General features: G+C 48.0%; 1 protein-coding gene across 2 annotated transcripts in view; it reads left to right on the top strand.

Annotated features, from left to right (window-relative positions):
- PRKCB (protein kinase C beta) overlaps positions 1-27,895 on the top strand; it is a 322,491-nt gene that overhangs the window by 227,013 nt on the left and 67,583 nt on the right. For both annotated transcript variants that reach the window (XM_032843947.1, XM_032843946.1), the window contains exon 9: positions 9,465-9,611. In XM_032843947.1, coding sequence (XP_032699838.1) covers positions 9,465-9,611 — 147 coding nt within the window. The remainder of the gene's footprint in view (positions 1-9,464; positions 9,612-27,895) is intronic.

The following is a 27,895-nucleotide window of genomic DNA, read 5'->3' as shown; positions in this document are numbered from 1 at the left end:
GTGTTTTTCTGGCTCCAAGAAAACTCCTATGCATCCTGCAAAACCCCAACCAAGCGTATCCTGCTTTGTGAAGTCATTCCTTCCTCCTTGTCCTCACTTAGATTTAGAGTTTTCCTCGAAAGTGCTCCTTCACTTCTCAGGTCATTTTTTTTTTTTTTAAGATTTTATTTATTTATTTTAGAGATAGAAAGGGGGAGCAGAGGGAGAGGGACAAGCAGACTCCACACTGAGCACAGAGCCTGATGTGGGGCCCAATACCACGATCTTGAGATCATGACCCAAACTACAATCAAGAGCCGGATGCTTAACCGACTGAGCCACACAGGCGTGCCCATTCTCAGGTCATTTTGATGATAGCTTGGCCTGGGATGGTAATAATGGTGAATGAAAGAAATAGATAGAAGTGGGCTCTATTTTGGAGGCTGAGTTAAACTTGCTGAGGGATAGAATCTAGAGTTGGATCTATCGGCGGGATGGTGCTGTACTGTTAACAAATGGAATTGTTTGTGCTAGTGACTTCATGAAATACCCATGGTCTATCTTCCAAAAATGAAGAGTCCTTGACCCTGAATCTTGGGCTACACTCTGGCTCTGCTTCTACCCCAGCTAAGTTCTTTCTGTTCGTGGGGGGTGGGGCAAGAGACCCTGTTTTCAGCTGTGTGAGAGTTGCAGACACATCCTAGTTTTACAAAGAAAATGTTTTGGGGAAAATGAGTTTGAGGTCTTTCATTATATGTGTATTGAGTGATTTTAAAGTAGTTTCATAAGGGAAAACACATTATTTTGTTTGTACAAACTCAATATACTGAGTCTGATGGGAAAACATCAATTCTAGATAAATAGTAATGGCCTGCTAACTCTGAAAAAAAATTGTATAAAACAGCTAAAATGAAATTATTGTCATTTTTATTCAGCAAATAATCATACAGACAAATAAAAAAACTTGTGACCAGGTAAAGTTCTATGAAAGAGAGGTCCATGTTAACTCTGAGAACATATGGGGCAGGGAGAGACAGGAGGACAAGGAAGGTGTCATTAAGGCAACAACAGTGCAAATTAACGGAGTAGAGAGAGGAAAAGAAAATTCCACTCAGCAAGGATGGCATGTACAAAGGCCCTGTGGTGGGGAGTTCTGTAGCAACTATGTGAAACTTAAAGAAGATCAGTGTGGGTAGAGGAGAGAGAGAGCAAAGGGTGAGTTCAGGGTAATACTGGGGAGGTGGCTGGTCATCATAGTAGAAGGGCTGTGCTGGCCTTGGCAAGGATTTTGGCATTTATCCCAAGATCCATGTTAGTCTGCCCCTCAACTTGACAGATACAGCACTTGAGTATTGACTCTTGTTGTGCCCTCCACACAAGTTAGTGGTGATGGGTCGACCCAGGGGGATATCCCTTCGTGGAAACAAGTGGGATGAACACACTGGCCTTGGGCTTACCAGTCATTTCTCCAGTGAACTTGGCAAGGGAAGGTTATTCCCGCAGAGCCAGCTCAAGTCCAGATGAGCTGGTAAAAGGACATCCCACTCAGTAGAGCCAAGAACTAGACACTGTTGATTAGTCCTTCCAGAGAACACCTTCCATCTCTTTCCCTCAACTTTTTGATGAAGCTGTGCCCATTTGCTGCTGCATTAAAAATGTATTGTCCTGGGTATAAAAAAACAAAACAAAACAAAAAAAACACCCCAAGTCCACTGTTTTCTTGTATAAAATGGTGTCTCAGTTTGCAAAATGATTTCTCCCATGCTAGGGCAGCCGGGGTGACATTTCAGGATATCAAGGAGAACAGTTCCCATGTGAACATAGTGTTTGTCCGGGCCAGTTATTGGCATGGAGTAAAGGACTGTTTTATCTGCAAGCAACAAAATGCAGCCGTTTATTCCTAGCGAGAGCCCACAAACGCTTGTTTATGCCTGAATTATAATTGCTCTGTACCGTAGTTGTTGATTAAAAAAAAAAAAATGTTTCCAACCAACCGAGAATTGTTCTCAGACACACAGGGAAATTTCAGTTGACCTTGAATGTGAGAAATGTAATCCCTGTGCAATAACCAATTAGCACTCGGAATGACTCAGAAATTACTTTCAAGCCTCTTATGTGGAGAAATTCTGAGTGACGGTAAAATCGAGCTGCTGGCATTGGGGTAATAGAATTTCACGGCAGGGGGAGCTTGGTGCAGTGGCTGCCCGTGGTGAATTTCAGAATGTCTGGGTTGGCTCCGTCTGGGGCAGACCAGGGGCTTGTTTTCTGACCACGGGCTTGTCTCTGGGTCAGCAAAGGGAAAACTCCACTTTGGATGGTTCACAGTGGGTTTTCTGACGGTCTTAGAATTTTCTTAAATCATACAGTACTTCCTCTGGGCCCTTTATTGTTTTAAGTGCTCCGGAAATATGAGAGTATTTAACTCTCGCAGAACCCCTGAATGGTAGATGCTATCATCCTCCCTGTTTTTGTTGTTGCTGTTGTTGTTTTTCTTTTTTTGGTTGTTTTTTTTTTTTTTTTTTTTTTTTTTTTTTGGTCTTATGGATGAGGAAGCAGAGTCCCAGCGAGGTTAAGCAACTCTCTGCCATCCTAGAGCTAGCCGCTCATTACCCTGCATTGAGTTACCCCACAACAGACCACAAGGATTCAAGTGCAAGTAGTTTCTTGGGGAGGTGATCACAGGAAGCTTCACTGCGGAGAGGGGAAGCGGGGGGCGCTTCATGGAGCACGTTGGCCCCGTGGGCAGCTGGGGTTTAAGCACACCGGAGAACTCTGGGAGTTGAATGTGTGCCTTAGGGGTGGTAATGGGGGGGTCCCAACCCGGGGTGGGGCAGGAAACTGCAGTATCGTCCACCAGCTCAGCTTCTGTTGCTGCCTGGTGGCCACTCTCTGGGGAGTTCCCTGCCCAGCCCTCTTGGACTCTGCTGCTCCAGCAGCCAGGCTGCGAGTGCCCAGGTGGTCACAGGCAGAGAAACAAGAGTGTCAGGGGGTCTTGGCGGGACACCTGGGCCTCATCGGGGCAGTGAAGCCCTGTCCTATACAGGTGGTTCAAGCGTCACGCTGCCTAGATTTGAGTTGGGCTCTGCCACTCCCTTGCTGAGTGACTGTAGGCAACTTCCTTTCTCTCTCTGAGCCTTCGGTTCCCCATCTGTAAAATGGGGGAAGCACAATGCTTCTCAGCTTCTAAGGTTATGTGAGGACCGAATGAGAGAATGCATTTAGGACAGCATCTGGTGCGTCATAGCATCCCGACGTCAGGCCACTGTTGTCATTACCAGCTTCACCCTTGGAATAAATGAAGCTCAGAACATATTCCTTCTGGGATTTGGAAGGGCCGGTTGGGGATTGGGAGGGATCTATAGGGGCTCCAAGCCTCCTGAGGCCTTGCCTCTGCTGCTGGGCCCTGGGGTGCCTGTAGAAGCCCCTCTTAATTGCAGAGGAGTCTGTAGCTGAAGCCAGGGCAGGCACTAATCGTCTGAAAAGTAGCCCGGGAGACTGGCTTCCCAGGCGTCTCTGCCACCATCCCATGCAGTCTGGAAGGACGCAGGTCTCCTGGCTCAGAACTCTAGTCTATTTGCTTTCTCTTTGAGCACTGAATTCTAGGACTCCACATTGTGACATAAAAAGGCAACCATCAGAGTATTCCTGTTGCCAAAGACATATCCATCCCAGCAAGATAGAGGATCATTTTAATTTGGGCCTCAATTTGAAGATGTTTGCTCTTTGACGGAACACCTCCTGGACCTGAGGCCCCAGGGAAACGGGGCTTCCAGAGGGACAAGGACAGGCTTCTTGTCTCCCAAAGGTTCAATGTTTTCAGGAGCCAGACAGATAGCAAGGAGGGGGAAAACTTGGTGTCAGACAGTAGGGTGTGGTGGGGACGGCGGTAAACTTGGGAAATCCAAGATCAAAGCCACAGCCTGATCGTGTTCTGGTGGGAGCCCCTTCCTGGTTCCTAGATGGCTGTCTTCTCACTGTGTCCTCACTTGGTGGAGGGGCTGAGGGACCTCTCTGGGGCCTCTTTTATGAGGCCACTGATCCCACCCATGGGGCCTCCACACTCATGACCTAATCCCCTCCCAAAGGTCCCATCTCCTAATGCCATCACCCTTGTGGCATAGGATTTTAACATGTGAATTTTGGAGGGGAGGATACAAACATTATAACCTACAGAGGGGGACACAAACACTCTGGCTCCGAAGGGGGCCCAGACATTATAGGTCTATAGCCTATACCTATGAGAAAAAAATAAGCAAATTGAGCTGGAGAGTGGAAAGAGGGTTTTTGGTCCTGAATTCAGAGGAGAGAAGGTTGCTCACCGGATGGGGTTGTTGGGGGCGGGTACGGGACGGTGAAGCTGGTGGCCACTTGCTGCTCCTTGAAGGATAAAAAGAAAAAATTTCCATGACGCAAGGTCAAATGGAGAACGGGGAAGTTGGAGCCCCTTACTCATGGCTCACCAGCAGGCTGTACTGGGGGACCTGGGGTGTCCCCCTGAGGGCTAGGATGGGGGCTGGGGACCAGGGGATTCAGATCCGCACAGGTTGAAGAACGCAGTGTGTGGGCCAGGTGGGTCCTGAGTCAGATTCAATGAAGGTGGGAGATGTGGTCCTGGAACAGGGAAGGCAGTAGGGCGGGGAGAAAGGAGGGAACGTGTTTAGCAGCCTGGGCAAGACTCGAGGGGCTGGGACATGAGGGTTTGGGATGATGGAAAGATATGGCCCAGAAAAGACAGTACAACTTCTGTCTTAGGCACTTGGCTTCTTTACGACCTACCTGATGAGCTCATGTTTGAACCACCAGCTCTATGTCTGTGACCCCCAGACCTCTGTCTGCAGCTCAGATACCATTTCTCAGTCTCAAACCCACAGAGGACATTGCTTTCTGGATATGGATCCTTGGTTCTCCCAGAGACACTTGAATCTCAGCAGATCTCAGGGCAAAACTGTTTGACTGGGTGTGTTCACAGCAGCTCTGTTAATAGCCCCACAGTGGAAAGGACACAAGTGCCCTTGAAGAGGAGGACGGGTAAATGTAAACAACTGAGCAAGACAGTGGGGCAGACTACCAGCTTGGCAGTTTCACGGGTGAATTTCACGAACATGATCATGGGTGAAAGCAGCCAGATACAAAAGACTACTTCTCCCATAGAGGGAAGCCTATCAGACTTCCACAGATCTTCACCAAATGTGTGGGTTTCCAGAAATTCTCCAGTCCTCTGTGGACACCAATTGGGTGTCCTACAATTTAATTCACAGACAACACCTGGAGTTAGAGAAGACCCCACAGGTTAAGGCCTCTGTCCAGACTCGGGTCACACATGGTGGGTTCCCAGGTCACCCACACTTCTGTCTGACTTGCTGCCAATCCGGGGTTCCCACTACACCTCCCTCCTCAGATTCTCTAATTGGCTAGAACAGCTCACAGAACTGAAGGACACACTTACTTATATAAACTGGTTTATTGTACATAAAGGATATGATAAGGGCTACAGATAACAGCCAGACAAGGAGACACGTAGGGTAAGGTCTGAAAAACTTCTGTCTTCCGCGGGGTCAGGATTCATCATTCCGGAAGCGCTTCGAATGCCACAGTTTAGGGATTTTTACGAAGACTTCGTCATGGAGACGCAATCGATTATTAACTCAGTCTCCAGCCCTGAAATAGGGCTGAAAGTAACAAGCTTCTCCTCATGGTTTGGTCTGTCAGGTGACCGTCCCCCATCCAGGAGCCCAATGAGAGTTTCCTCGTTAGAATAAAAGATGCTCGTATCAGGAAATTATAAGAGATTTAGGAGCTTTGTGTCAGGAACCAAGAGCAGAGACCAAATATATATTCCTTATTATGTCACACACTCTGATTCTGTTTAATGAAGTTCAAGGACAAACAAAACTGACCTACAGGAATAGAAATCAGAGCAGAGATTGTGTTCGTGGGAGGCAGGATTGGCTGGGAAGGGGCAGGGAGAACTTTCTGAAGGTGATGGAAATTGGGGTTTGGGTTCATGGATATATACATTTGTCCAAATTCATAGGACTATCTGCTTGATATTTTGTGCATTTCAGTGTATCTAATGTAATTTTTAGTTTTTTTTTTATTTTTAAAGATTTATTTATCTTTTGATAAAGATTGAGTGGGGGAGGGGCAGAGGCAGAGGGAGAGAGAAGCCCAGGGAGACTCTGCACTGAGCACAGAGCCCGACATGGGGCTTGATCTCATGATCCTGAGATCATGACCTGAGCTGAAGTCAAGAGTCAGGCACTTAACTGACTAAGCCTACCCAGGTGCCCCTCCATTGTAAGTTGTAAAACATTAATCACAAAAAGAAGAAAAATGGTGGATGCTTTGTCAGCAGCACAGATGGGATGACAACAATGGACAGGCACATCCTGAGGGAGAGAGAAGCTTTGTAGGGTAGGCCACTGGGGACGGGAGTCTCAGCATGCCCGAAGTCGGGCTCTTCCCGTCCTCTTGCCCACACCTCCACATCCGCCTGTCCTCTTGCCCACACCTCCACATCCGCCTTTCCTCTGCTCTTCTTCTGAGTGGAAAGTGCCACCATCCTGTCCTCCCATGTATCCAACACAGAAGCCAAGGACTTGCCCTTCATCCCTCATCCTCTCTCCCAGGCTGCACCCAGCTCTGATGAGTCTACCTCCAAATCCATCCACTTTGTTCCATCCACACTGCAGACACCCCCGAGGTCGGGTCCCGCCATCTTGCACCTTGACGACTGTGGTCATTTCCTTCTAGTGGTTCTCAAAGTCACCTTCAAATGGGTCTCTTCGCTGGACCCAGGGTGATCTTCTAAATGGAATATGATCATACCATGGCCTCCTTAAAGCCTTTTTTTTTTTTTTTTAAGATTTCTTTATTTGAGGAGGGAGTGACAGAGAGAATCTCAAGCTGACCCCTCTCTGAGCTCAGAGCCCAACACGGGGCTCCATGTCACGAGCCTGAGACCACGATCTGAGCTGAAACCGAAAGTCGGAGCTTCACCAACTTTGCCACCCAGGGACGAGCCTTTCATGCTCAGAATCAGCTCCGACTCCTTAAGAGGGTTTACCTGGTCTGGCTTGTCTTTGGGCTGCAACTCGAGCCACACCTGCCTTGCACTGTGTCTGCTTCTTCAAGTGTGTCTTTCTTTCTGCTCCATTAATTCTATTTCTGCTGCTGACATCAAGTTGTTTGCCTGGAAAGCTCTCCTGCTTATCCTTTGGACCCAGGATGCGGGACCCAGTCCCTGCTGTGGGGTGGATTCTCTGAACATCCACAGTCGTCTTTCTCCCTGAATGACCCTCGGCATCTAGAGTACCGCCTAGCATGCCACAGAAACTCCATGAGTTTCTTCTGAATACACAACGCTTTCCTGATATTCAAAAAATATCTGAAAATATTTGTTGCCTCTCGGTCTTTAAAAGTCAATTGAACAGGGGCGCTTGGGTGGCCCAGTCAGTTGAGTGTCAGGCTCTTGGTTCCAGTCTGGGTCATGACCTGAAATAGAGCCTGAAATAGAGCCCCGTGTCAGGCTCCATCCTCAACGTGGAGTCTGCTTCTCCCTCTTCCTCTGTTCCTCCCCCTACCTTTCTCTCTCTCTGGAATAAATAAATAAAATCCTTAAAAAAAAAAAAAAGACAACTGAATAATTGGACGGTTATACTAGCTGCCATTCGTTGAGTACCTACCACATGCTAGGAATGGTGCTAAGGACCCTGAGCTACATTCTGTCCTGTCCCGATCTCCATTTGCTTGAAAGGGTTTAGCAAGGTTCATGCACCGAAGACAAGTCAGTGCCTACTCTGCTGGGTGCTGCCCGAGACACCAGGGAAAGGGGAACAAGAGACAAAAATCCTTGACCTCTTGGAGGTTGTGTTCTAGTGTGAGGATGAAGATGAGAAATTAAGAAACGAGGAAAACTGGGTTTGTGGGATGGTGATAAGGGATATGGAGAAAAATAAGGGGAATAAAGATGGCTGAGAGCTTCTGCATGTGGTTTTGGCAAAGGCTGTGTCCCCCACCCCCAAGATTTTACTTATTTGAGAGAGAGCAGGGAGAGGAGCGGAGGGGGACAGACAAGCAGACTCTGTGCTGAGCGTGGAGCCCGACGTAGGGCTTGATCCCACGACGCTGGGATCATGACCTGAGCTGGAAGTAGTCTGATGCTTGACCAACTGAGCCACCCCGGGGCCACAGGAAAGGCTGTCTTATCTGAAGTGAGGACGCTCTGGGAAAGAAGTCAGAGGCACAGGGGGCAGCAAGTGCAGAGGCCCAGGGGCAAGGGCGTATTTGGTGCTTTCAGCGAACAGCAATGAGGCCAGGGGGATGCAAGGAGAAGAGGTCCAAAATCAGAGAACGTGCAGAGGAGCAGGGACATCTCTGGCCTTTGGCCTTATCTCTTGAGAGAGATGCTGAAGTTTGGGATGTCTGAGTAGAGAGTGTCCTGAGCTCATGGCTCCATCCGGATCACTTATCCATGCCCGAGTCAGGAGTCTAGCCCTAGCGGCGACTCCAGAAACAAAGTCCTGGCGTCTGCAAGACCTCACTCCTGACCTCCTCTCCTCTCCTCATCGCAGGGAATCTGCTGCCGTTCTGAGTCACTGTTCTGCTGCTCACAGTGGCGAGACCCTCCCCCACTGCCCTGAGGACCAACATGGGCCTCACCCATCCACTCATCCACAGAGCAGGAGACTGTGTCAGTTGTTAGGGAATTGTGGAGGTAGAGTCTGTGCCTTCACAGAGCTTCCAGTGTGTTGGCGGAAGCAAGTGAACAGTTACCATCCAGTGTAAATGGGAAGTGAAATGGATGAAGGAAGCAAAGAGGGACACTTAATCCAGACAGACAATCAAGAAAGGCTTCCCTAGGGAAGGGAACATGGGAAGCAGGGGGAGCTCAGTTGGCAAAGAGGAGACAGTAGCCACCCTCAAAGCAGCAAGAGCATGTGCAAAGGCCCTGAGTGGGATGTGAAAGGAGAATGGATCTGGATTACAGGGAAGGGTCCAAGAAGTGAGGAGATTGGAGAACCTGATCATACTGGGCCATATAGACCCGTGAAAGCACTGAGGCCTTTATCCCAAATCTAAGGAGTCACAACGGAAGCATTTTAAGCAGGTGGTGACCTGGTTGGGTATGAAGAAGCGAAAGCTCACTCTGGTTGCATGAAAAGCCCAGTGAGGCGGGAACAGAGGTGGGGTGTCCAGGTGTAGCAGGATGGCAGGTCGTGGCGAAAATGGAAAGCAGGTCAGTTCTAGAGAGAGAACTCTTTCCTGTGGTGGCTGAGGCAGGACAGACAAACGAGAAACAGGGGTGTCAAGGGTGGGCCCCAGCTTTCAGGCTTGCGGAGTGGATGTTGGCCATGATTCTCATTGAGATGCAGACTGGGGGACGGGGCGAGCTCCAGGAACCACAGCTCGCGGCAGCTACCTGTGACTTTCTCCAGGGGTGTCCTCAAACCCTAATGATGTTTTCTGTGTGCTTCCTCCCTCAGAGAGCCAAGATCAGTCAGGGGACCAAGGCTCCGGAAGAAAAGACGACCAACACCATATCCAAACTTGACAACAACGGGAACAGAGACCGAATGAAACTGACTGATTTTAACTTCCTGATGGTGCTTGGGAAAGGAAGCTTTGGCAAGGTATGCTGTGGCATGGGGGTGGCTCCCACTCCAGAAGGACAGGTAACAAGGCAGGGACTTTTACTGTTCATATGGGGCCTACATTCCAGCGAGGGAGAGAGTAAAAAAGGAAATAGACACAACACTACACTTTGTAATGAAAACCATGAAGAAAAGGGACAGTGTGCTATGGTCCCCAAACAAATCAAGAGGGGACCCACTTAGACCATCAGAGGAGGTGAGCCCTGAGCTAGCTATCCATTCCAGGAGCTAGGAATTGAATGTTGCCAGCAGCGAGAATAGCAAGTGCAAAAGTCCTGGGGTAGAGAAGGGTTTGGTATCTTCTAGGGACCATCAGAGGGTGTTGGGGCCAAAATGTCACGAGCATGGCAAGGTAGCAGGATGTGAGATTACAGAAACGGGCAGGGGCTTGATCCTGCAAAGCCTTGTGAGCTGTGATGAAAAGTTTGGATTTTATCCACAGTGCAGTGGGGAGCCATTGAAAAATTTTAAGCAGAGAAGTGACACGATCCGATGTGCCTTTTGGAAAAGATCCCTTTTGCAGCCAGGAATGAAGCCATTCCTTTCAGACAGCAAGGGAGTTGAAGGATGACCCGGGGACTCGTAGAGTGGTTCTGGATGCTTTTATAATACTAGGAGACACTGTTTTACTGAAGTTGAGATTGTGGTGTAAGTATTCCTGAGTTGTTTAGTGTTGTTTTGAGTCTTTTAATCCCTTGGTGTACCACAAATATGTCTCATATAAATCTCATACCATGAACTCAAGGGTGCAGGAAATATAAATTTCTTCTCCATCTCTGTAGTCCAAGCCCCCAGTCTGGGACTTTATCTGGAGTTGTTCTTACCTGGCCCCTCCCCGCCACCCCCCCTCCAAGTTGTGTAAAACCCATTCACGAATCCTAACAGATCCTTTACCAAAGCAGGCCACGTGTTCACTGACTGCCCTCCATCATCACAAATGCAGCCCTAATCTAGGCTCCCCTGTGTACCCCTGGCCCCCCGCAGAATTTCCTAACTGGCTTCCCCGCTTTCCTTCTTGTACCTGTAATCAGTACACTTTCCATTTAGCAGCAATGAGTCATTTTGTCAAAGTTCCATTAGGTCAAGGCACTCCCCTGATTAAAACTCCCCAGCGACTTTCCATCCCATCCGAGTAAGTGTCATACTACGTTCTTGGCTTACATCGTTCTTTATAATCTTATCAGGTTCTCTGCCTGGTGACTTCTTTTTCTTGTCCCTGTCGCCCATAGTGCTCTGGCCACAGTGGTCCTTGGGTTTTTGAAACATACAAATCTCCTTCCTCTCTTAGAGCTTCTGTGATGCCATTCCTTTTATTCTTTGCACGTTGGGCTCCTCCTTGTACTTCCCCTCACAACCTAGATGATACCTCTTCTGAGAAGCCTTCCCTAACCACCTTCTCTGCCTCGCTTTCATTCCCCATTCTATTCTGCTCTCTTGTGGCAGCTGTTGTCAGATGATATCCTTTTTGATTATTGGTTTGTCTCTCTTCTAAGAACAGAGCATCGCAAGAGGAGGACCTCTGTCCTGTTCACCACTGTCCTTCCAGTGCCTGTGGGTTGAATCCATTTAGGGCCTGGACAGAAGGTGCGATTTTCTCTGTGGGTCATGTGGTCATCTGCTGAGATGGAATAAGGATTATGGATGGTGGTCCAGAATGTGCAGGGCTTGGGCATGAAACGGGAGTGACAGTAGGAAAACACAGCAAGATTACTGAGGAGCTTTCTAAAGTCAATGATGGAAGTGGTCCATGCCTCTGTGTGATTTTTGCCAGCACCTCTGAGCAGCTGGGTGTGGACATGGAGAAGTGGGTGGCAGGTTTGAGCTAAGGGAGTGATTAGCAGGATCAGCGAGCCAGAAGATTAAGAGGGAGTCAAGGATTCTGGGCAGAGAGATGCCTGTTGCAGACCCAATGGAATCTTTCAATGGGTGATCAGTAAAAGCATATTGGATAAATGAATAAAAATGGCAACTAGACCAGGCTGGAAAGGAAGTCAGAGCAGGAAGAGGGGCATAACCCCAGGTGGAAAAGAAGGAGTCTAGAAGCCTGGGGATGAAAAAGAACCAAACAGGTGAGGTCAAGAGATTTAAAGGGCTAGGAACACTAGGGGCATTTAGATTCCAAAGATGAGTGAGTTGCCTTGATGATAAGGACAGATGTGGCCTAAAGGAAGAAGGGGTTCTAATTATATGGGCCTGTTGGGAAGTTTGTAGAAATTAAATTATATTTTTGATAAGCGATGTATACATGTGGTTCATCATTAAAATTATATTGAAAGGATAAGCATTGAGATGTCTGCTCCCACCCAAGTCCACACCTTCTGTGCCCCCGCACTGCTCGTGCCCTCCAGAGGCAAATATTCTGTTCATTTAATTTGAATATTTCTGGTTCCCATGTGCTAAATGAACACATATAAATACGCATCTTTATTCTTGTCCTTGTTACTGCAAGGGTTCGCGTCCTCTACACAGAGCTCTGCCCCTTTCTGGTCACTTAACAATATAGGTTGGAAAGTTTTTGCTTGAGGAGTGGAAGTGCCAGAAGGCCTTACGGAAAGGATCAGGATTGGGTGGTGTGGGGGAGGGGGTGGAGAAGTGGGAGAATGGGTCATCCGGGAACAGTGAGGAAATGAGAGCAAATAGATCATATGTTTCCATGGAAACCGTTACAATAATTGAGATTTCTATTCCAGGCTGGGGATGTAGTCTCAAACAAATCACAGTGGAGAACAACAGTATGTCAGGAGAGCCAGACAGAATCACAAAAAACCTCGATGGTCCTTTAAAACAGAGCGTAATCCTTGGAACTCCAGTTGGATCAGATCTGGCCCCAAAACATGTGCCCTTAAGCATGGTCCTCATTTGTGGGGTGGCTAGGGAGTGACACGTGCCTTTTGCTGAGACCTGTGGGGATAAAACAAGGCAAAGCAGGTGTGAAGGCTGGTCGAGTTCCCAGCAAGTATGCCCCATTTCAAAAACCCTGAAACCAAGGACAGTCTAGAGAGTTTACTTGCCTGGAGAGGTGGGAGTGTTTACCTGGTAGGGTTATCTTGCTGGAGCAGGGCTCCTTGGCATGTCTGCCTTACGTGGAGATATCCATGATATACTCAAAGGAATGAGGTCTGTCTTTTCTCTGTCTGTCTGCCCGTCGGCCATCATGGAACGCTATGACACATTATCAGTTAGAACAGAAGTAAGTCCTAGAGCCTTATGATGAATAATATAAAATATAATGTACATAGAATAATGCTTTTCGTGTAATATACTCATGGTCCCTATTCTCATTGAATTTTCTCCCAATATTTTATCGTAAAAAAAAAAAGTCTTAAATACAGAAAAGTTGAAAGAATTATCTATTGAACATTCATAATACCACTGCCTAGATTCTACCATCAGAATCTGACTGGTTCTGTTTTATCACATATCTGTCCATGTATTCCTCAGTCTCTCTGTCAACCCACTTTTTGGAAAGATTTAATTAATTAATTAATTAGAGAGAGAGAGAGAGAACACAAGCATGAGCTAGCGGGGGGGAGGCAGAAAGAGGAGGAGGAGCAGACCCCCAGCTGAGTGGGGAGCCTGATGAGGGTGTTCGATCCCAGGACCCTGACATCATGGCCTGAGCTGAAGTCAGACTCTTTTTTTTTTTTTTAAGATTTTATTTATTTATTTGACAGAGAGAGATCACAAGTAGGCAGAGAGGCAGGCGGGGTTGGGGAAGCAGGCTCCCCGCTGAGCAGAGAGCCTGATGCGGGTCTCGATCCCAGGACCCTGAGATCATGACCTGAGCCGAAGGCAGAGGCTTAACCCACTGAGCCACCCAGGTGCCCCTGAAGTCAGACTCTTAACTGAGCCACTCAGGTCCTCCACTGTCAACCCATTTTTTTTTTTAAGATTTCATTTATTTATTTGATGGACAGCAAGAGCAGGAACATAAGCAAGGGGAGTGGGAGAGGGAGAAGCAGGCTTCCTGCTGAACAGGGAGCTTGACATGGGGCTCGATCCCAGAATCCTGGGATCATGACCTGAGCTGAAGCCATATGCTTAACAACTGAGCCACCCAGGCACCCCTCAGCCCATTTTTAATGCATTTCAAAGCAAGGTGCAGATACTGCTACACTTTATCCCAAAATGCTTCCGCATACATATCATTGAATTAGAATTCAGTATTTGTTTTTGGTAATTTTTAGGGTAAAATTTACATGCAACAAGATGTAGAAAGCAGTGTGCCATTCTGTGAGTTTTTGAAAAATGCATCCTTTAAAATGCAGAGGGGTCCAAACATTAGTCAGGAAATCACACTAATGGATGTAACATGGAACTGTGGTGTTTGATGTGTTCTGTGAGGGCCTGCGGGGGTGAGCTTGGCCCTGGTTGGACATCAGTGAGGGCTTCCAGGAGAAAGTGGCTCCTGGGCTCTATTGAAGGATGAGTCAAGTTAGCTTCGCAAAGTGGAGGTGGGGGAGTCAACGAAAATCTCAGATGGTCTCTTCCTGACCCCTTCCTCAAGCCAGGCTTAGTTGATCTGGGTGGTGGTCAGGGTGCCCACGCTCCTGTAATAGAGTAGATTCCCCTGCTGTGCAAAAGTAGATCCCCAAAGGTACACTCGGTTGGACACCATGGATGCTTCATTTTCATTCATGTGATAGTCTGAGATGGGTGTTCCTGACCTCACCCACTCTCTCCATATGGTGGCTAAGGAACCCAGGTTCCTTCCATCTTCTGTGACTCCATTAATCTCTACTGCCTGGTTTTGTCTACATTCCGAAGGTGGAGGGGGCGAAGTATGGAGGAAGTACAAGCTGCTTCTTAAAAGTCTTCTTTGGAAATGACACCCATCACTTCAGCCTACACTCTATTAGAATTTAATCACATGGCCATGTCTCCGTGCAAGGGAGGCTGGGAGAACAATTCTGGTGGAAAAGTTAGTAGCATTGACCATACTACCTACTTTTCGGCTCTGGATGGAATTTTTCTTGGGGACACGAAAGAGCCCTTCGAATTTCCAGGTGATCATGCTCCGTAAAGAAAACACTTCAGACTCCTCTTTCTTGGTGACATTTCCTTGTGTTCAAATCATGGAACATGCCAGGTGTTAGTGCTGCTTTTCCTGAAGCATAGCATAAGCCAGGAATAAATCAAGTAGGAAGAAGTCAGCAGCTTATGAAATTAAAAGGAAAAAGTGGAAAGTCCTTGGAAACTGGGTACCCAGTTTCTTCAGAAAGTCCCATCCAGGCCTGTTGATCTGTATGCATCTAAGAAGGTTTAAAATAAAAAACTGAGAGGTGAGACGCCATTCGGCCTCCTCTCCAAGTGCTTGGCTTTCCTGGAGTAAGGTCCAGGAGGCTGGTGACATTAGTGCCTGAGTATTACTAGTAGGAGGCTACTTGACAGTTAGGAAAGTAGCTCCTTCCAATAAGGTAACCTCAGGGACTTAGAACATTTGTGGCACTGTCCAAGGTGCTGATGCCAATCCCGTTAGCTCAAAATTCAGACTGTACAACAGCATTGAAAATAGCCTTGGCCAAGTTTCCCAAATACTTGTTTATTCATGCGCATGTTTATTTTTTTTTTGTCATGTACACACTCCCTTGCTGTCTTAAATATTTTTCTTTGAATGGATTTAACTTCCTTTTCTGCTCTTAGCATTGCCCTATAAAAGGATATCTATCTATCTATCTATCTACATATATATAGATATATATACATACATATATATAATCACATGCTTGATCTACCACTTGTATATTTATTTTAATATGTTTTAGAAGAATTTATTAAAAGAAGATTGCTTTTGTCTTTGTACTGCTGATGGTACAAGTGTCCCGTTTTGTGAAAAACTGTCTTAAAGACCTTATGTTCACAAAAGAATTTGGCGCTTCAGTTACTATTGTTATTTTTTAAGAACATGAGGTCTTTTCCTTCTTTTTTCTGTGCATATCTGGAAGGTACAGAAAGTGTCTGATCTTCCCTGTCCTCCACATCCTTTCCTTTAGATGAGAAGCATGCTCAACATTTCCTGTATCCTTAAAAATCTTTCCTGTGATCGCGACCCTCATCTCCATCCTTTCCTCACTGAATACATCCAGAGACTGAAACTACCCTTTTGAGATTTGCTGCCTCCACTTCCTCCTCACCCACGCCATATCCTCTTGCACTGGGACTTCTACCCTCAACAGATTCTGAAACACAGGTCTCCCAGTTTTTATCAGTGATCTCCAGGCCTCTTCCTCTCGAGATCTGAGCACAAGGCACGGTGACTGCTTATGACAGCAGAGGGCAGACATGAGGGAAAGAAACTGGGACTGAGATTGGAACCCGTGCCCCACTACCAGGAGAAGGCCTCACTTTTATAAACTGCCCACCGACAGGCATAACTAAGGATTCGTTCAGCTGGACAAGGATTTATTGAGCAGCTACTATGTGCCAGGCACTCTTCTAGGTGCAGAGGAAATAGCTGTGAACAAAACAGACAAAAGTATCTGCCTTCGTGGGACATCTGTTCTATGGTGGTGATGATGGTGACAATACCACCTAACGTTTGTGTCCTTACTATATGTCAGGCTCCGTTGTAAGAGCTTCTCTGTATTGGCTCACACTTACAGATGAGGATATGAGAAACAGGACGTTAAAATAATTTGCTAAAGTCACACAGCTAGTCAGTAACATTTGACAGACTGGGTTTGGTTTAGATACATGTGTTTTTGATTGCTTGATACTTAACACCAGCATTCTTGGTCCCAACAGTGGTCATCTTGCCATGTCATGGACATATCCTAGGAGGTTAACAGTGTTCCCTATTATTTTCTCATCCCCCCTCCTTTTTTTCCCCTCTGAGTGTAAGCAGAGTTTTCGTACCTTGGTTGTACTCTGAGCCCCTGCTGTTAGACAAAGGGCGTGCCTAAAATGACGGAAGGCTCCAAATTGCCTGCACTTCCCCATCACTGTGCTTCAATCTCTTGTCCTATGTGGATGTTCATGGGACCTGTGCGTCTTGGGAATCCTGTGAGGTTTCCTGAGAAGGCTCATGAAATGGACTCCCTCTTCCAGCCCTGTCCCTCTCCCTCCTCTCTGGACCTTGGCTGGTAGGATCTTCCAAGCCAGAGGAGGCATCTCTAGCGTGTGCCGTAACTCCTCAGCTGGTTCCTTTTCAGCCCTTGACCTGCATTTCTCCAGAACCACACCCACTCTCACCCCTCCTCCCTCTCTAATTCCACATACCCTTTCCCCTTTGTCTCCAGTTCTGATGGAGCTCATAGGCATTGCCTGGGACTAGACTATGGGTTTTCCTGCATTTCATCTGTATGAATTCTAGCTCAACCCTGCAGGGGACTTACTGACATTAACCCTATTATATTTAGATGGAAATCCTAAATCCCAGAGGTTGACTAGCCTCCCCCAGGCCAGACTGTGGGAAGGGGGCAGGACCAGCACTTGAAAGTAGGTTTTGTGATTCCTGTTGCCTCTTTCCATCACTGGCAACATTTGTCTCTGCTTTGGGGTCTACTCATCTCCACCCCACGGCTAGTCGAGTGTTCTTTGAAACAGCAATTTCAGATCTGCTACAGAGCCGCTTTAATGGCATTTGTGGGTCCCTTCTCCTGCTGTGGGAAAAAAAGGTAAAAATGATATCTTAATGTGACTGCATTGGGATAAGGGCAAATATATTAATATAATACATTAAGGCATTTTCTTCCACCTAAAAGCCCATTTTTTCTTGTGGTTTTAAAAGAAATTGAAACGCTTTCATGAGCCCCTAAAAAGATTGTGCCCCAGCCCCACCCCCGACTGTGATTCCAGTGTCTGCTTAAGTGGGCGCCGGCTGCCAGCATGAGCAACCCAGCCGTGTATCCTCAGCGACCCCCAGCCTTGTCTCCCCAAAAGCCAGAAGTGTGCCTAACTCGCACAAGCCCAGGTTTGTGCACAGGAGAGCAATCAAGAGCTCCGAGCCCCAGACTACGGTGTCTTCCGCTGGAAGCCGGTGCCGCCCTGAGTTGAGACAGGAAGAAATTGCCTGAGGAAATGAAAAAACAGTTTTTTCAAACCCATAACAAAGGCCTTTCCTAAGTCTTTTGGAGCTCCTGATGTGGGAGTCTTTCCTAATTTTAATCTCATTAGTGGTGTGGAGTTGCATGCTCACCTACCGTCCATACATTAGACGTGGTTATATAATCCTACAGACAAAAGTGCTTTCCTTTCCTTGAACCTGCTTTGCTATCTTCTTGCACCATATGGTGAGTTCCTTTATCTTACGGTTCACAGACAGCTCACAGTCTTTGCTACCTGTTCCCTTAATCCTCTTCCAGGGAACCTTTAGACATTTGCTGTCTGATCTTGGATCCCTGCCTTCTCTTTGGTTCACTCCCCGATGATGGCACCTTCCTCCCAGCCCCTAGTTTTTCATATGCAATGCTGATTGCGGCGTGTTTTTGCCAACTCATGGATCCAGGCAAGGCCCTTCCACCTTCCTGATGTTTCCACAACTCTCCTCAGCGTAATGACTTGCTGTTCTTCTGCAGTCCCTACCTTCACTCCTCCAGAAAAGAGTGCATTAGCAAACAAGACATGACAAGGCTCCGTTCTCCCCGGCAAAATTAATGATATTGAGGAAAAGGAACTATCTGGAAGTCAAGTTTTCTAAGCCTCTGCCCTGCTGTGAGCAGCTTGTCAAGCCAGAGTGAGCAAAGGGAGTCTTCCTTAGGAAGACGTGGTGTGTTTCTGCGTATCTCATCGGCACCCAAAGGCAGAAAGTGCAGCCAGAACAAGGAAGCTTCCAGGAAACCAACGGCCCTGGCCTCCATCTAGGGAGCCCCCCCATCTGGCTGCCATCCCTGCTTCTTGCTACTGTCTCGCTCAATTCTCCAAATGTAGAATTCCAAATGTAGTTCCCAAATGTAGACTCTCCTGGAATTTTAAGAGAAACTAATGGGCCCAGGAAAGAGAAGCTGATCAGCCAGTATGGCTCGGGGTCCCTGTGATCCCGTGAGGGGTGTGGCCACAGGGAGCGAGGTGGCTTTTTCAGCCATCCATCAGGAAGGGCAACATGGTGGTATGGGCCGTTTCTCAAAGAGAAGGAGGAAACCCGCTGGCCTGTTTGGTGCACAGGCCCAAGTAGGTGTTTTTTAAGTCTGCATTTTCTTGAACACGTTGCCTGATGCTTTGGGAAAAATAATACAAAGTTAAATCGCGTCCTGCTACTGAAGGGCCAGCTAGAGCCCATTAGCATGGAAACTCTGTCTAGGGCGATAATTCATGGCTACTGGTCCAATTACTGTGCTGTCACGGTCCCTGCCACCCTCCGCATATCCATCTAGACCGCATCTTTCTGTGCTCGTTTGGAAATGCACCGTCCTCTTAAGATGAATTCCTGGTTTCTAACAGCAAAACCCGTAATTTTTTCTACCACAAACATCATAGCAGAAACCTGTGGGTTGTCATCACCCAACACCCATGGTAAAACATGTGGGTACACAAATATGGGTAGTTAATAGGATTAAACATAGTTTGTCTCAATCCCCCCACCCCTCACCTGCACCTCCCCCCACTCCTGCCCAGTGCCACATGATGTCCTGACCTATGTCCTGACCTCATCAAAAAAACCACTGCAGAGACAGATGATACGGTTTGAGCCCTGAGAACTTGTCTAAATGTTTTGTATGCGTTGCTCAGGGAAACTTCACAACCATCTTCTGAGGGGGGGGGGGGTACTATTGTTGGTTCCATTTTACAGATGAGGAAGTAGAGGCAGAGAGAGACAAGAGACTTGAAGATTCATGCAGTGGGGGATGCAGGCTCAAACCCAGGGAGTCTGGCTCCCGAGTGCCCAACCACTGAGCCACTGAGCCACCTGCCTTCCATGTGCCCCATTTCTGCCTCGGAGAAGCCTGGTTCTCTGTTAGCCTGGGACACTAGCAGCAAAGGGAGGCTTGTGCACCCAGGGCAGATCAGATTACAGAGCAACAGGCTTCCTTTGTGCAACCTAATTGTTCAATGACAGACCCTTAAGGGTTTCACTGCATTTCTTTCGGTAAAAGGCATCAATTATTGGTTTGTTTTCCCGGGGAACCATCTGAAAAAAAACAAAACCAAAAAACAGATTAAATCTGCTTTTATTTTAACCATCTAGCAGTCAAATATAACATCTGATTCAAAGACAATTGACGGAGCATACATGTCAGGAGCATTGATTTGGGCTCAAAGGAACGCTATAATAACTAGAGTTGATACGTATCAATTATCATTACCGTTTCTATGATATCAATAATTAGAAGGAAGACAGCCCAGGGTTTGGAAATTTTTGCATTTCTCATTACAACCCAATCAAACAATTTAAAAAAATTTTTAAATTAAATCCAACTAAACATCTTCATTGAAAACACAGGAGCTAGGCATTTCAGGTTTCTGTCTCTTTATTCCCCGCTCCTCCCTCCCGCCACCCCGCCCCCCCAGCAGTGGCTGTGAGTCATTCCTTCCCGGTGTAGTGACATTTGCTTGACAACAGCGCACCCTGAGCTGACTGGGTTAAAAAGGACATTCATTCTAAACTTCCTTTCACTCTTCCTTAGGCTCTCCTTGCTGCTAAGGGCCAGAGTTCAGCCTGATTAAATTGGAGGTGTCATGGGGCATTTAAAAAGACTTAAATCTTAGCACCTGTTAACCTGACCCCTGATCTGAAATTTCAGCTACTCTCCCCCATTATCAGCGTCTACTACCCCCACCTCCCTCAACCACCGCTAGAGTCGTGTGTTCCTTACAATTGATGAGCCTGAGCCAACACATCATTATCCCCAGGAGACTCACAGTTTACATTAGGATTCACCCTTGGTACTGTTCATTCCGTGGGTTTGGACAAATGTATAATGACATGTATCCACCATTATAGTATCACACAGAATAAGTTTCCCTGCCCTAAAAATCCTCTGCGTTCCCTCCCGCCCCCCCCACCCCCTAGCAACCACTGATCTTTTTACTGTCTCCATGGTTTTGCCTTTTCCAGAATGTCATATAGTTGGAATCATACATATGTAACCATATAAAGAGATTTTATTTTAAATACGGAAAGCCTTACATAATAAATCATGAAATAACCAAGTTGTATCATCTCAGTTGATCTGCACGCTGACTGTCCCTGCTCTTTTTTTTTTTTTTTTTTTTTTTTTTTGGTCTGGCCAGCTTGGAGATGGTACCCACTGAGTCCTACCCCGCTCCACACTATTAACTCCCAATTAACATCTTTTCCCCACCGTATCACTTTTCAATTTTTCCTGAAGTACTTCTTCAATTAGCAAGTCTCCCCAGTTGCCAGAAATCATTTCTAGACTGTTAACTTCCAGTTTGCTGCTGGAGGCAAAGGCATTTGAATCCCCCCCCAATCACATGACTACATATTAAATTAATGTAACCACCATCAAAAATAAAACCTAAACACACATACGTACACACATATGCTCTTAGGAAATTTGATCCGAAGTTTTAATAATAAGAATACACTTTGGAGGGGCGCCTGGGTGGCTCAGTCGGTTAGGCGTCTGCCTTTGGCTCTGGTCATGATCTTGGGGTCCTGGGATGGAGCCCCGCATCAGGATCCCTACTCAGTGGGGAGCCTGCTTCTCTCTTTCCCACTCTTCCTGCTTGTGAGCACTCTCTCTCTCTCACACATAAATGAATAAAATCTTAAAAAAAAAAAAAAAGAATATGCTTTGGCGAGTCAATATGGGGCCTTTAAGATAACCTAGAGCATGTTAGGACATCTTTGCATCTGGTGAAAGTTGAACTTTGGGAAAGCCCCGTAAAGGCTCCCAGTTCCTCAGCCACGGCAAACACAGCACCTTCGGTTCTTTCTGTCTGAGGAGCTTTTCACATGCCTTATGCCTTGAGTCCTCGTTACAGCCCCATGGATTGATGGGTGCTTGTCTACGTTTTACTCCCACATCCAACGTGCTGTAAGATTTCTGGGTTAGGATGGATCTGCCCCCCATTCCAGGCCTCTGGTTACCCAGGGTTGAGTGGCCTTGAGCCGACTTTTTATCCCTGGCCTGGTGCGAGGGAGGGCTTTGGCAAATCTGCACACAACTGACAGGTCTGTGAGGACCTAGGAACCGGGCATATGTCACCCCGCCCCCTCGTGGACTGTAGAGGATGACAGGTGTTCTGCTGATTCCGCAGGAAAGCCTTGTCCACACTGAGCATGCAGCCCACCGAGGGAGGTCCTCTTAGCCTCTAGCAGGTTGTGCCAGTCCCACCTCTAAGCACAGACCACAGGACCTTGGTTTGATCCCCGACATTGCATTACATCGCCTGGGAAATTGATTTTGCAGAAATTTTGGTCTATGGCTTCATCTCACTTTGTGCCTTTCGATTTGTCTCTTCTGGAGAGGGTGAGGGAGAGCCGCCATAGCCACCGAGGGCATTGGAACATCCCTTTTGTGCTCCCTGAGTCCGCTGTCTCTTTCCCAGAATGGCTGGCTGCGGGCTGGGCACCGCATTTTCCCTGCATTCCATCACTGGCTCTCCCAAGGGCCCTGTGAGGGAGCAGCTGTCATTATGCCCGTTTCATGGGTAAGGGAACTGAGACTCAGAGAGACTGAGTAATTTGCCCACGATCACACAGCACGCACATGACAGAGTCAGGCTTTGAATTCACGATGACAGAGCCGGGCCTGGACCACTGTGATGTTACCGTTCTCATTAGACGCAGACTTCTAGCTCGTCAGACTCTGTTGCCATCACAGTCTTATGCTTCCCTCGAAGAGCTTGTCAGGGTACCTGAAATGCTGTCAAGATGAGGGTGCTGAAGCTCCCCTTCATTTTGTAACTCGGCTGCACCCAGATTTCTCTCAAAATCCTACTGCCGAGTGGGTGAACACCCTTGGAAGAGCAGGGGAATGGCGTGTGCCCGGGGCTCCAGCCCTGGATGCCACCACCATCCTGACGGCCTGCCAAGTCGCCACCGCGTCCTCCCCAGGGCAGACCAGGCCTGGCACGAGAAGGCCCCCAGTATTTAGAAGATTCTGACTTAATGGGTCTGCAGTGCAGCCCAGACGCCAGCTTCTAAAAGCTCCACAGGGAATTCTGATGTGCGTCCCAGAGAAACAAGAGCTTGCTGTAAGCACGGGAGGCAAACCGCACCCAAAGATGGGGGACGGGGGCACACCGAACTTAAAACTTAGAGCTGAGTTGGGGTGCCTGGGTGGCTCAGTAGGTTAAAGCCTCTGCCTTTGGCTCGGGTCATGATCTCAGGGTTCTGGGATCGAGCCCCACATCCGTCTCTTTGCTCAGCAGGGAGCCTGCTTCCCTTCCTCTCTGTTTGCCTGCCTCTTTGCCTACTTGTGATCTCTGTCAAATAAGTAAAATCTAAAAAAGAAAAAACAAAAAAAACCCACAAAACTTACAGCTGAGCGGATCTAAAGTCCCCTCTGCTGGCCTTTGGGGGCTGGGTGCAACCCACAAGAGACAGCCCAGACAGCAGGGAGGACCCTCAAAAACATGGAACCCTAAAATAAAGTTGGAGCATATGTTGCAGCAGACCAGCCCCCCAATGCCTGCTCCCAGCCTGGTGCACAAGCCCACCGCCTCGTGGGGTGGGTGTCGCGTGTGGGGGGGAGGGGGGAGTCCAGGGGTCTGCTGTGGGCCCACAGTGTACACACTGGGTTTTTTAACTTGCTTCTGTCTCCCTGTCCCATGCCTACCTCAGCTCAAGCACCTTCCCCATCCTCTTCTCCCAGATTGGAGTTTGGGGACCCTACAAGCCCCAAGTTTCTCTCTTTTTCTCTTTCCAGTGTGCCATTCGAGTTCCAGTGAGAGTCTTTTCCCAAGCCCAGTGTGTGAGCTGAGCTTGCAGCTTCTGATGGTGCTGGATGCTTGCTGTCTCCCCGCCCTCCCTCCCGCCACGGCGGGAGGGACTGGGAGGGACGTTGTTAGGGACGCCATCCTCCGTAGTACTACGTGTTCAAGATCCATGCGAGACGTTCCTTTTAGACCCCCGTTCTAGGGAAAGCTGCTTTTCCTCCTCAAAAAATGATTTTCCTTTAAAGGAAATACGAGCTTTTGTTATGTTTCATGTGTCTCTGGTTCCTTTGGCCTCCAGGAAGCTGAGGGAGGGAGGGAGAAAGAGAATGGAAGAGAAGAAATACACACACGCACTATATGGTGTATAATCGTTTTTAACCACCTTTATTGAAGTGTAATTTCCATACCGTAAAATCCAGATGTTTGTTATACAGACTTGAATGCTACCTCGAGTTCTTTGTGAGATATGGGTTGAAAATAGTCATATGCAAATTAAACAATGCTGAGACCTAAGTCATTGGAGATCTCTAGTGACCCAGATCTAGGGCTTTTTTTTTTTTTTTTAAGCTACTTTCCCTCCGCGCAGACTTTTTCATTCATTTATCCAACAGATATTCTTTGAGCAGCTACTAGATACTAGGTGTTGGGGATACGCCAGTGAACGAGTCTAACAAAAGACTTGCTCTCCTAGAACTTACATCTAGGGAGGGAGGAAGATAAAAAGATTGCTATCACGTCAGGTGTGGTGAGTGTTACCAAAGAAAACCAAGTAGGAGAAGGGGAGTGACAACCGGGGCTGTGACTTTAGAGGAGGTGGTCAGGGAGGACCTCTGCAAGCAGATGTGGGAGCAAACCGGGGCATGTCGGGGGGAGGAGTCCTCAGTGCAGTGGGAAGAGAAGAAGAGCGTAGGAAGGTGGGGTGAACAGGGACCCACTTGAGTTTTAAAGCTTTGTTGGGGTACATGGAGCAGAGTACATGTGTTGGTGGGGCACAAGTAGGGGGGACATGAGGAATAATTAAGAGACACTTGCAGGTAACCGGCTCAAGATCGTGGTGGCTTAGATCAGGAAGGAGGCTGGATAGGACATACATTTTGAAAGAATAGCTGACAGAACTTGTTGCTGTGTTGAACGAGAGACGTAACCGAGAGGAGTTAAGAGAGACTCCATTTGACTTTGGACTTTTGGCAGGTGTCCCTCGAAGCTGGGGGAATGGGGAGTAGGGTCTTTTGTCCCTGGCTATGGCTACCTTCTCATGTTGGTAAGCATTTGGACCCACAGTCCTGCAGGGCAAATCTCCTTAGCCAGTTGAGAACGGGACACGGGTGCCGGTAGACAAGGACATAAGCAGTCCCCCTCCTCCCCAAGTCATTCTCCGAAAAGGTGACATTGATGACAACCACTGTAGTGGATAAAATTGTCTTCCCCCAAAACATATGTTCAAGTCCTAACTACAATCCATGTGACGGTGACCGTATTTGGACAGAAGGGCTTTACAGATGTAATCAAGTTGAATAGGGGGGACCCTAATCTAATGGCCGGTGTCCTCAAAAGAAGAGTCAATCTGGACACAGACACAGGGGCTTGGGAAGGAATGCCACATGAAAACAGACAGAGATACATGTGTAAGCCAAGGATTATTGGCAACCGCTAGAAGCTAGGAGAGAGGCATAGTGCAGGTTCTCCATGACAACCTAGACGGAAGCCTCTAGAAGGAAGCATCCTTGCCAACACCTTGACATTGGACTTCTGGCCTCCAGAACTCGGAAAGAATAAAATCCCTTGGTGCTAAGCCTCCCAGTTTCTGGTTCTTTGTCACGACAGCCCCAAGAAACTAGGACAACCACCAGGGATAAGCACCCCTCCTTTGCCCAGCACGGTGCCCAGCTGAGCGAAGGTGTGCGCACTGCTTTTAATCCCCCCAAGGTACGCCACTACCACCAGAAGTGAAGTGTCATTGTTGTTCCTGTGTTACCAGCACTGGAAGAGTTACGTGAATTTCCCAAGGTCATGCGGCTAGCGTGTGGCCACACTGGGACAGCTCCCAGGTCCTCTGACGTGAAACCCCATGCCCTCACCATTCTGCGACTCCATCCCGTGGCCAGAGGCCAAGACTCTGGCCACGTTCTGCCATTTGGATTCACCAGTAAAGTTTAGTGAAACAAACTCTGCAGCCAGGAGTCCCTGGGCTACTTTCCCACATTTTCTCTGCCGCTGCTGGAGTGTTGTTATTTATCACGTCTCTCCCAGAAGATTCTTGGGTAACAGATGTGGCTTGGAGTTTGATAAGAGCGTCACTTCAACACATCCTTTCAGTCTGTTTGGAATCCTCACCCTGGAGACGGTGGGACAGCTGAACAAACAGCCCACGCCCTCTGTGTTGGTATTAACTGAAGTGGAAACTCCAGAAACTTCATGAGACGATTAATGAAAAGCAAAAGCTCGCTGGCGCTTAAAGGAACATTTTAGAACACGGCTGTGCCCGTGGCCATGGCAATGGCTGTCTCTCTGCCATTTTCCTCTCCTATGCCAGTGTCTCGGGGCACAGGGAGAGGAAGCTCTTCCCAAGCCGCTTTATGCTTAGGAGCAGGGCCATGCCCGTCCCATTTGTGGTCGCATCAGCCATGCCTAGCACTGTGCCTGGGACAGAGTCCCCAAAAGAACTTGTGGGTGGAGGAGCTGGGACCATGGGACCAACTCAGGCCAAGCCCCTCTCACCGAGTAAATGAGTGGTTTGTTAGTGGTTGTATAAGAAATGGAAAAAGGAAATGACCCGCCTGTCTATGGCCACAAATTAGCCTGTGAGGTCCCAAGCCTCACAGGAAGTGGGGGTGGGGGGGTAGGAAAGGGAGGAACAGGGCAGGGATCTGGAGCCGAATTTGAAACACTCTGACAATAATAACTTAATCAATAATTTCAATAAGTAAATAATTTAAATAATTCCCCATAGGCAGGGTCCCTAGGTGGCTCAGTCAGTTAAGGGTCCAGCTCTTGATTCTGGCTCAGATCATGATCTCAGGGTCTTGAGATCGAGCCCCGTGTCGGGCTCTGCACTGAGCTTGGAGCCTGCTTAAGATTCTCTCTCTCCAGCTCTCTCTCTTCCTCCAAACAAACAAACAAACAAACAAAACAACAAGAACTACCGTAGCAGAGCACTGGGTACTTGAGGGCCAGAGAATCGGAATATGGTTAAGAGCAAGGGTTTTGGAGATGGGTGACATGGGAAGTTTCACTTCCTGGACTTTGGACTAGTCACCGCGCTCCCTAAACCCTGGCTTCCTAGTCTGCAAAGTGGGGATAGTAGAAGTTGATCCCTCAGGGGCGAGAGCCAGAAGTGGGCATGGCTATCATGACCAACCACAGACGACCCAACCCCTTCCCAGGCTGACCCTCCCTCCAGCATCACCTTCTTTGTGGTTGCCTCTAAACCCTGCACCATTGCCTCTGAACACCACCCCGTGCCCGACCAGTCTCCCGGCTTGGTGCCAGTGCTGCCCTCTTTGCTGGGGCTCTCCAGTTCCGCTGCATCTCGGGTGGGAATTGGAATCCAGAATCTGAATTCTAGAGCTTGGGTGCTCCCTTCCTATGGTAATTCTAGACCCAGGTTTGTGGATTGGATAGTTTAATCCTGAGGAAGCACAGTTCTCTCCCCTCTGCCTGGAATGCGCCTGGCTGGTTCTCCTGGTAGTTCAGATCCGCGCTCAGCTCTCACTTCCCCAGAATGTCTTTCGCTGACCCACGAGATCGGGTTAGATCCTCCACTCAAACACTCATGGGGCACCATGCACTTCTCTTGCTGGAGTTGAGGCGTAACTGAATTTGTAATTACTTGTGCAGGAGGGCGAGCTTCAGGAGCTTGTTTCTCTGCATCCCCAGTGCCCATCTCAGTGCCTGGCACATCCTAGACACGACATGTTTACTGAATGAACGGGTGAATTGGCCCGCCTTCCAAGTCCTGGAAAAGACTGGAAGAGATGACACATTTGGAAGGCAGAATGAATTCCATCTCTGTTGCTTCTTTTAATTGAAGCCTTAAAAAAAGAAATTGATTGAAGAGAGTGTGCACAACCAAACCCAAGGATTAAACAAGGCAAGGGGAACAGGGCCGCACGGGCAAGTGGCTACGTTTGTGCACATATGAACTTAGAAGAATCTGTTCAGTCATCTATCTCTGCATGAGAAATCATCCCAAAACTCAGATGTTGACAACACTACCGACCACTTATAATCTCTCGTGGTTTCTGTGGGCCGGGGATTGGGAATTGGAAATGCTCGCTGGTGGATTGTGGTTTGGGGGCTTTCCTGTGGGGGCTGCGGGGACAGCTGAGGCTGGAGCCTCTGGGGCTGGTGGGCTTGGAGTCCCAGGACTTCGGGGTCACCTTCCTTGGCCTCCCTAGCACGGAGGAGCAGGGCTCCAAAGGTAGGTGTCCCAAGAGACGCTGAGAAGCTATGGCCTCAGAACTCACAGGGGACAACTT

The sequence above is a fragment of the Lontra canadensis genome, unplaced genomic scaffold, assembly GCF_010015895.1.
Source record: "Lontra canadensis isolate GAN:19392208 unplaced genomic scaffold, GSC_riverotter_1.0 scaffold146, whole genome shotgun sequence".
In the NCBI taxonomy this organism is placed as follows: Eukaryota; Metazoa; Chordata; class Mammalia; order Carnivora; family Mustelidae; genus Lontra; species Lontra canadensis.
The sequence above is the reverse complement of the archived record's forward strand: the minus strand, read 5'-3'. Positions and strand labels throughout refer to the sequence as shown.